Genomic DNA, 10,888 nt, shown 5'->3' on the forward strand with positions numbered 1-10,888 from the left:
TTCTTATGAAAAAAAATCCAAACTCTCTAACCTGGCACACGTGGTCTTTCCCAAAGCCTCATCCCAACTTCTTTTTCCAGATTTATTTCTCATGGCTCTCTCCATGAATGCTTCAACTAAACTACACAACTTCCCATGCCCTGAGTATACCTGTACTTCCCTCCCTCTGTGTTCAACAATGTGTACTGAATTGTCTCATCAATAAGCATTGAGTAAAACTGAGTAAGACGGTGCTTCTACTGCAGGGAATTTACAATTTCAGGAGGAAATAGTTGTCTTACCTCCTGAGATGATAAATCCTCTGGAGCAGAAACACTGTCTCAGACAGTTTTCTAGGGATGATACAGGAAACACAAGTATCCTGCTCTCAAAGACTTCACAGTCTCACAGTCTCACAGTCTCACAATCTCACAGTCTCACAGGAAAGATAGAACTTTTACAACTAGCCATTGTATGATACAAGCACAGTCCCCAGAGACAGGCTAGTAGCAGGCAAATCTCAGCTCCATCATTTATTAACTGTGTCGCTTTGAGCAGTTCACCTAAACACTTGCAGCTTCGGTCTCCTCATCTGTAAATGGAGATACTGAAAGTATCCATCTCATGAGGCTGCAGTATACAAGGTAAAGCAAGTGAAGTTATTTGTGTGGTGAGGAATATAACGGTAAGCTCTCAAAAAACATCGGTTACTATCAAATGATGCTCTACCAACAAGAACTACAAAATCATGGGGAAAACAAATTACAAATTCTTTCTCTGAAGGTTAGGAAAAGCTTCTTGGAAGAGGGTCATGTGAACTGAACTCTGAAAGAAAGTTTTGATTTTCCCCAAACCAGAACTGGTCTGCCCTACCTCTATACATATTCACTTACACATTTGCTTCTTCATTCATTCATTCACTCATTAAAATATTATTTTTTTTATTGATGTATAGTCAGTTTACAATTTGTCCATTTCTGGTGTACAGCATAATGTTTCAGTCATACATATATATACATATATTCATTTTCATATTCTTTTTCATTATAGGTTACTACAAGATATTTAATACAGTTCTGTGTACTATACAGTATGAACTTGTTGTTAATCTATTTTATACATAGTAGTTAGTATCTGCAAACCTCGAGTGCATGCTGAATGACAGACAGTGCATTTATGGCATTTATCAGCATCTGTCTTATGCTGGTTAAGTGAGAGAAAAGCTGCCCCTGGCATCGAGGAGCTGGCCTGGCCCGTATGACCAGGCCTTGGTGTTCTTCTACTGAACATCAACAACCTCCCAGAGCACCAACATCAGACAAATCCACTCTGTGACCATCACAGCTCAAGACAAAAACAAGATCAGTCACCTTAATCATCTCCGAACACTCACAAAAACATGGACATTTGTCCCACCACAAAAATGACCAAACGGCTACCTATCCTGGTTAACACAAGTGGCTGCTGTTTCTTTACCAGTTATAGCTGTAATCTTGAACTAGTCTTCCCTCCTTCTCAACAAGATTGATTAAGGTACACAATCATACAGTCACCCTCACTTCCTGATAGCAGTCAATCCAGAGCTCCCTTAACCTCTTGCCAAAATCACAGCCCCAAATCCTATAATGTGTCTTATCTAACACACTCTTACTGAGATGCTCCACTGCTGTCCATGGTGTGTGTTCTCCTTTCCTGCAACAAATAACAAGCCAGGACAGGTGTGTTCCTGGTAGTCTTTGCCTAAAGGGCACTGACATACATTCTTGGCTTATTAGTCTTACCTCCAGAAATTGTAAAGTTATCTGGGAAAGAAGCACTGTCTTACTCATTCTGCTATCTCCCATTGTTAAAAAAACAGTGCCTTTTATACAGTAAATGTACACAGAAAGTTTATTGAATAGCTACATGAATTCCATAGACTCTAACTTCTTCAATGACTAGAAATGCTGAAGAGATTTTGAAGAAACTGTTCTGAGTCCTACTTCACAGAAAAGACACAGGCACCCTCCAGAGAGGACTGCCTGGCAGTGACTTTGCAGGGATCACAATTCTGGTGTTTGTAAGGATGAGGCCCCTCCTGTAATGGGAATCTTGGTATGTCCTTACTGATTAATATTCAGAAATGGCTTAAGGATATATGTAATATTGGAAGAGCATTAGAGTGACTTTAAATTTATCAAAATATTGCCCTTTCATTAGAATTGTTAGGATTCTTCTGAATCATCCAAATCACGCTGCCAATGTGGTATGCAACATTTGTGTTAATGGAAATATTTATTTTGATCTAAGATTCTAAATGCCTTTCAAATTAGATACCTAATATAAAGTTCAAAAATTCTTAGTAATAACATTTCTTGAATTGCATTCTCATTTTACCCTTAAGAAGGCACAAGATTAATGGGGAAAAAAAACCTCTAATTGAGAAATTTAGTCTGAATTTAAAGGCACTATAAAGTACAATATGAATAAAAAAGGAAACATGAAGAAAAGCATTAAAGAACCTAACACTAAAATTAATTCAACTTTTAAATAGGAAAAAAATCTAACTGAAAAACTGTAGGAAAAAACGACATAACAAGATATTACACAAGGGATAGTCTATTATAGCGTCTGAAATTAGCCAAATAAGCAAGGTAGGTAATACAAATCACATGATCTATATTTGCAGCTATGAATTTTAGCAGAATCCTTCGTTATGTTAATCTTTAAAGAAACATCCACATAAACTAACTGCTAAAGTTGCAGGTTTCAGGAAAACAGCCATAAGAAGGTTTGAAGTATTATTCAAGTTGCTATTGATCTGCATAACTACCTTCCCCAGAAAAATTGGCTCAATCCTTCCAGTGCTAAGAACGCCCATTAAAAATGTGAGTCAGAGAATGTTGCAGAAAAATTAGCAGCTAATTATTAAGAAAACTAGTAAAAAGAACATGTAATTATTTTGTTTGGTAGTGTTTTAGAATGTAACAATAAAAATATACTAATATGCAGTAAAAGATTCAAACTTTCAACACACATAAAGTGAAAAATATTTCCTATACACACGTAATACATACATACATACATAATAATTTGAAATTATGTATGTTCAGCATCAAAACTGAAATTACAACTCTGGCCCCACAACATTAATTCTGTTAATTAAGTTTTGGTTTTCTGTCTGTTTAGAAGTTCAGGCCAGTGATTCCTTTACTTTAAATATAACCACAGTATAGTTTAATATGTATGCATGTGATTTTTAGATACCACTTCCATGAGATTCACGATCAGTTTCTGGCTTGATACTTATTCTACAACAAAAAAAAAAAATTCAAATCAGTCTGTGATCCCTAAGTATTTTTTCCTCACAGTGGATTAGAGTCACAAATTTCTGAGAGCCTGGAAATTATGCTATTATGACTACCAGTCTAACGAAAAATTGAGGCTTGTACAATTCATTGAGAAAAGAACGCAAAATGGCCTAGGCGATTGGTGAGGAAACTCGGCAGATTTTCCTGGTAGGTAAAAAAGCAACTCAGAGAGGAAAAGGTGAAGAAAAGAAGTGGATCTGACAGCTGCTCTTTAAAAGACCTGAGATTTGTAGATGGGCAATCATCATTTAATCATCCACTTACCCAACCAACATTAACGAGTGCTTACTATGCATAGGCACCACACTGGGCTCCAGGGCCCGAGGCCACAGCTCATCTTCCCACCTCCCACCTCCAGAGCTTACAGTCTTGCAGAAAAGATATAAGCAATAATGCCAAATGACACGAAACTCTAGGCAGAAAGACCTAATATAGTCTAGAATGTCAGGAAAGGCTTCAGGGAGAGAGGAATAAACAAGGTAAGAACGAAGGATGAATGAGAGTTGGTCAGGAAGAAAAGAGGAGGGAGAGGTTTGCAAGCCAGAGAACAATAGCCGGCTCCTGTAAAGTCCAAGACCGCAGGTGGGGGAGGGTGTGGAAGAAAGAATGAAAGATGCTCCCAAGATGCTCAGCGTGTGAGAGACCTGTTAGAGGAAAAGACCAGTGTGAGCTGAGGCTGGAGTCGGGGGTGTGCAAACCATGACCCATCTAGGCAGAAGTCAGGGCACAGTTGCCCAGCTAAACAACAGATGACATTTCTTAAGCCCTTACTATGTATCAGGTTCTCCATAGGGCATGCTTTCTGCACAAAGAACCTCATTTATGTCCCATATCGATCTTATGAGATAGGGGTCGTTTCATTTCTATCAATATGAATTGCTCAAGGCTGTGTCATGACAGAGGCAGATTCAAATTCAGACCATTTGGTCCCATAGCCTGTGTCCTTAAGCACATGACAGGTCAGATCAAAAAGGACAACCAGCATTATATATCAATTAAAACTCTATACCACTAATGTTTTCATCTAGCTAAAATAGCCACCAGAAGAACCTCAAAACTGCTCTGATTTTTATTTACCATATAGATTCTCACCGTGGTACTGGCAGTTGGAAAATACAAAGGGAGTTTTCTGAGCTGATAACCAGTTAATTGAGGCAAAGTCTTGTTTGTTTTCCTTTTGGGAACCTTAAGACTTAGTACACAGGATATTGTAGTTCCTTAACAAAAGTTAGTCCTACTTTACTATGTAGAAGATTGTGTCTACTTTGACGTCACTTTGCTGAAATACTTGAAAAAGTAACACCAGGATGTCTACAGAGACAAACCAAACATTTAAATAAATTCATTTGAAAATAACAAACTGATTTGAAAAAACAAGCCAATAAAAATCTCTTTTATTTTTAAAGAATGAATTCAAACAAGTTAGAATTTAGGTTCTAATCTTTAGGACTAAAGTATAGTAGTTTATGAGTTATTTCACTCACATAAAATCTTTTCCATCATGAGTAATTTGTTAAAAACCAGAAAAGAAAAAAATAATCAATACTTTTACTAGACAGAGAGTGGTTCTGAATGACATATTGCAATTGAAACTTCCAAAGCTTTATCCATTTTATCAATTTTCCTAGAAAAGATTAAGAATGACTTCTGACTCATTGTAATCACTCCATTCTATGGCACTTCATTGCTTCTCAAAGATATTTTGAGATAAAGTAATCAGATTTTACTGCCATTTATCAACTATTTTGAACTGCTATTACACTTATACTTTAACTGTGATTTTAATGAAGTTCAGTTGGTTCCTCTTTTTCCTCACTTCTATGGACTTTGGACTTTGCCATTATTCTCATAAAGTCAATTTAATTTTGCAATTAATTATCATTTTTCTTAAAAATAGTGACAATTTATATTAAAATGCATTTTATAACTGAGACAGTTATATAAACATAAGTATAGTAGTTATATTAATATAAAAATCATATAACATTATACCTGAGATGTAACTTTTTATAAATTATTTTAGCAACATATTTGTTATATTGTTATTTTATATTAAAGGATAAAGAGAAGACTATGTCATAATTCTATAAGTAATTTAATAACAGAGTTTTCTAATTAATCTTATGGTATATAAATATGGCTTTTTGATGTAAATTATTTGTCTTAAAATTCTTATCCTGGGTTTATCCAAAACACTTAATTTGATAAACAGCCATATGTATTCTTATAATGCATTTTACTTATATATATAAACTTTTTTTTACTTAGTTTTTAAAACTATGGATTTAAGTAAACTTTGTCTTACGGGGAAGAAATTGAAAACGTATTATTTTCAATTTCTACATATATTCATTTAGTCTTCCTTGATAACTAGCACAAAGAAAAAGACAAAAATGATCTGGATTGAGAATATTTAAGGGACTGCTTGCCCACAGGTGATTTTCTAGTGATTTAAAGTACTCAAAGGAGTTACTTCAGATTGGTTTGTGAATATTCTGATGCCTTTTTCTTCATTTATTAATAGTCATTTTAATTTTTAAACCACATTGTTCCTTTATCTTTAAATCATTTAAGATTCAAAAGCTGGCTTCATATCCTAGCTGAGAAAGAAATCTACTGACATCCAGGCTGAAAATCACCAGGAGCACTACGTACGGCTTATATTGGATGATTATTAAATTCAGCAGTATTCAAATTACCAAATAGTAAAGTTGCAATTCTATTTGTAGATATTGGTGTAAGAAAAATCTCCTTCTAAGCATATACCACTTTAATTCTCCATGCTACTTTCTTCAAACCAGACAATGGCAATGACCTTAAATTAGTTAAACTCTTGACAGAACTCTAGTCTGACATATTAAAGAGGAGCATGATTAGGAATATATCCCCTAAACAAATGGAAAGAAATCCCAGTACCTTTAAACTTAATAAAATTCTAACACCTTTATGCCATAAGCATAACCTGTCAACAAAATTCCGAGTTACAAAGACTTCTTCTTGCACTCTTTCTCACTGCAGCCCATAAAATGCCAGGGAGAGGAACTGGAATGATCTACCTTTACACGGCAATAAGAGGAGCAGGAAAAGCTTTCCACAAAGTACTTCTGAGCCTAGACCAGTCTAGCATAAAAGACGTGGAGTCACCTAAAGCACACTTAAACAATTAGGCAAACAGCTTTGAAACAATTTGCAGATAAATGATGCTACCTGTAAATTAAACAACTGCTGATCATTTTGCTTTTCATCAATATATTGCATTACTTGAATTTTTTTTATAACAAAAGCAATGAAATTTAAAGCCATTGCTCTTGACTCCAAGATTTATATGTAATTTTCATACCATTACTTTCTGGATTTTAACTTTATCTGAACTTTAACTATATCTCTAAAAACACTGTAAATAAAAAATGTACAGAGAGTTCTGAGTAACCACACCCCAGAAGTAAGATTTTTGAGGGATTCCATGTTGAAGATGTGGAAGAAAAACACTCATCTATGAAAGGGTATAGGAATTCAAATTGAACATAAAACAAAGATTCTTCGAAGAGACAAAATAAATCATTAAGAATGGGTTTGTTATATCACAATGTAAAATATTCAGAAAAGGAAAAGCATTTCTAGATGGAATTTAAAAATCAATTATTAAAGGAGTTTATCTTTTAACAATAGTCTAATTCTTTTTAATATCTTCACTTCCTAATATAAAAGAAACAAACAAAACAAACACTAAAACTAAACTGATTTGCCCTGCCACTAATAACTCCAAAGGTTTTCTTATTAATGCAAGACAAGAATAAAAACATTAACAGATGAATACTAAAATGCATTCCATTAGTCTAATAAGAAATTAGATGACTCAGCTTTCATTGGTTTCCCATTGCTTCTCACCTCACACATGTGAATGTAAGCAATAATCTTTACTTAACACTATACAACAAGCTCATTGTAAAATAAACATTAACTTTCACAGTATTCACAAGGAAAAAAATGAAGTATATGTTTGAAAACTCACATAGGAAAGATATTAAAAGAAGATTTTGAGGGTAAAATTCCCTAGGTATTAAGGCACTATGTTGGCCACTTAAACACCTTCACTCAGAAGATTAAGTTAAAATCACTTCTACTTGAAATAGGATGAAATTCTAGAGGCTACAGCCACCTGTACTAAAAGTATTGAAGCAATTCAGCCATTTGGTGGCAAGAACCCTCATGCATAACCTGAGTTCACAGGTGAAGGCCCTGGTGCACACGTAAAAGGAAACAAGTGCCTGCTACTGATCAGGAGGCCAAAAAGCAGCAGTATCTGGGCATCAAAATGTGAAGATCCCAAGAAAAGCCCACTACAGAGGTACAGGATGGTAGTGACCCATGGGAACACTGCCGAGAACCAATTCCAAGCAGAAAGGTCAGGAATTACATACAGGGGGAAAAAGTATTCTCTGCCACAGACAGCTCTGGAGAATCAAAAAAAAAAAAAAAAAAAAATAGCCACAATACTTTTAGTTGCCTTATTTTGTGTTTGTTAGGCAAAAAGAATCTAAATAAGTAAAGACGCTGTTGATCCTGTTACCCAACATATTATCACTTTTGAACTGATTGTATTGTTGCAATTCACTTGTTCTTTTCTTTTCAGCATTTATTGTCCTGTCAAGCATGAATGTGGCTGAACTACATTTGAAACATAAGACCTCATGCTCCCAGATATCAAGGAATCCAGGGGTCCAGGAGACCCCAGAGACCTTACGGATGAGGAAATGGAGCCCCTAAGCGGTTAAATGAATTGAATATATTCAAAACTAGTAGATTATGAATCTAAAGCACTAATACCAATATTACGGTATTTATTCAACAGTATACATATGTTACACTGAATATAAAGCATACATAATACCATATCTTCCATGGAAACCATGACTCATATAGTAGTGAAAATCGTATCATAAATGCACATAACTAAGCATTCAATGAATAAGTAAATATAATTCCTGTGGACTGTCACGGAAATAAATGTTCATATAGATGATTTTCTCATTTGAGAACTGATCAATTCCATCTGTCAAATCTAGATTTCAATTCATTTCTATCTAGGCCTAAAATAAGAACCTTCTTAGCATTTACAGGCTCTTGGTGTTGGTAAAAATCTCAAAAGTCCCCCCATGCCTTTTTGTATTTTAATTTGAGTTTGTAAAGCAGCAACAATGCACCGTGGCTCTTTCTACCATTTTACTCCCTGGGCAGTAAGGGATGCTGCAGCTCACATCAAAAAAAGAAACACATGAGAAAATGAGTGGTTCCTCTACCAAGGATCTATACTGTAAGATGAATCCTAAGAGACATGGGTTTCATTGGAACCAGACAGGGACAAGGTTAGGGTGAGTAATAGTCCACACTTGCTTCTCAACCCACCAGACCTCAAGTATCCGTTGTTAAGACCTTGTTTTATATCTGCTTTGTATTCAACCACAACTAGGATAACCTTGCCTTTCATCTACTCACCATGCCACTACTCTGCCTGACACTTGCCTGGAAAGATGGATGGATGGATAGATAAATGGAAGAGAAGATGGATGGATGGATAGATGGATGGATAAGTGCATAAGTACATAAAAATTTCATCCTTGGTTCCATGATAATTCATAGGATTTATTCAAATATCAGGGTAAAATCGTTATCTCCTCCTCTGGGGAAATATTGTCATTATGTTTCTGGTTAAAACTTCCTAAGGATCTATAGCTGGCCAGTTTCTAATCATAATAAAAACCAAAAGCTATCATAATTTGGGTAGCATAACTCCATACCTGGGACTCAAAGAAAAATATCTAGTCATGATTTCACTGGGAAAATGTAGCATCTTCTAAATGTGACAGTCTATGTTAGTTAGCCCTGTGTATGCCTATCAGGACTGGAGTTGATCCTTCAAAAATTTAAATTAAAAAAATATCTGGACTTTAGATTCGGAAGTGTGGTTTAAGGAAGATCGATGATACACCTGCAAATGAAATGCAGTTCTGTGTTAAAGTGAGGCATGACTTATTTTACAGCAAAAGAAAAGGTGGAGCATTAAATACACTCAGGCGCTGTGGCTACACATACTGGGAAAGACGTCATTTCAACAACAATTATCTTCCAGTTCCACTCTCACCTAGCAGGGGAAATGTGTTTTAGTTAGAAGGTTCTTGCCAGGACTTCCTCATACTTTCTAGGCAGCTCTTTGAAAATTAGTGGATTTGCAGATAGATAAGAAGGAAAACTCATTACCCACCCTCAGAGAGTTGAGTAACAAGGTGTATTACTCACGGCTCTGCCTGGAGGCTCGTGACCTCAGCCACATAGTTAGAAGGAATATAGCCCTGCAGCTGCTGGCCGGTGCCCTCTCCTCTTTTCTCCAAGTGCTTGGCGAACCACCAGCCCTCGTGGGAAGAGTCCAGGACTTGGAGCTTGTCGCCCTCGCGGAAGCTCAGGTCCTCTGCGGTCCGGGCCTGGTAATCAAACAGAGCCACAAAGTAGCGGCCCTGGATTCCCTTGGGCTCCAGACTCGGTGGCCGGGGACCATCGTGGGGGCTGCCAGTCCATGGGTTATCAATCACCGTGGGCTTGTCCGCCTCCTGGGACCAGCAGGGGAGCCAGGGCTCCAGGTACGCCCGGAGCCTCAGGCAGACGTTACCCATGGTGTCCCCGTGGGGAGGAGGGGAGATGGGCTCTTCCCCCTCCCCTTACTCTCTGCAGATCCACTTTCTCTCTTCCTGCACCAGGAAACTTTGAAATCGGCACTAATCCACCGGGGCTTTGGAGAGTGTGCAAAGCCCTGCTTCACAGCAGTCCGGCCGACCGGCTCGGGGAGACTCACCGGCCGCTCTGTGCGGCCGATGCGGCTGCCCCACAGCAAACTCGGCTGCGAGGTGGGCAGCTGCTCGGCGGGAAGGTGCCTTTTCTTCTTGTCTGCTTAGGAGTCCCACTACAAAAATAAATTTAAGAGGGCTTTATTTAGACAAACGTCTGAGAACAGAAAAGAGTCATCTTGCCTCTTGTCCCATGAAAAAGTTTCCGAGAAAAAGAGATTAACTCCAGGTGCGAGCGCCCCGTCTTGCCTTTGCCCGCCGCTCTCTCCCCGCGCCAGGTGCGTCTCTGTGGTCTGGGCTGTCCTGACCTCCACTGCTCTTTCCTTTTTGCTAATGAATAACCAACCAGCCCGGGCTATTGCCTTTAACATCCTGAGTTATGAACAGACTGTAATAATTTCTTCTTAACTTCCTGGTTTCTTTTGTGTCAGTGATGTCAGTGGGATTCCCGTCCTCTCCCTCCTCCCACACCCAAGAGAGAACAGCGCCCTCGCCAGGGGGCCTGACTCGAAAAGCGGCTGCCAAAAGCCAATATATTTTCCTAGACGGACGGGCTAGCCCAGGGAGCCTTTTGTCCTGCTGTGCTACCAGGATGGAAACTAAAGGCTGAGTTTTCTTCTTCCATAAGGATGAGTAGGATTGTTTTGCCACCATTAAGGGAAATAAAAAAGGAAAATTAGAGTGTTTAGGTATTTGTTACTGGACAAAGGGCAATTGGGA

The 10,888-nt window shown here is 37.7% G+C and overlaps 1 protein-coding gene across 1 annotated transcript in view; it reads right to left on the bottom strand.

Annotated features, from left to right (window-relative positions):
• FRK (fyn related Src family tyrosine kinase) overlaps positions 1-10,527 on the bottom strand; it is an 82,009-nt gene extending 71,482 nt beyond the window's left edge. The window contains exon 1 of the mRNA XM_006193096.3: positions 9,627-10,527. Coding sequence (XP_006193158.1) covers positions 9,627-9,997 — 371 coding nt within the window. The 5' untranslated portion in view covers positions 9,998-10,527. The remainder of the gene's footprint in view (positions 1-9,626) is intronic.
• Positions 10,528-10,888: the final 361 nt, after the last annotated feature.

Source organism: Camelus ferus, chromosome 8 (assembly GCF_009834535.1).
Source record: "Camelus ferus isolate YT-003-E chromosome 8, BCGSAC_Cfer_1.0, whole genome shotgun sequence".
NCBI classification, from domain to species: Eukaryota; Metazoa; Chordata; class Mammalia; order Artiodactyla; family Camelidae; genus Camelus; species Camelus ferus.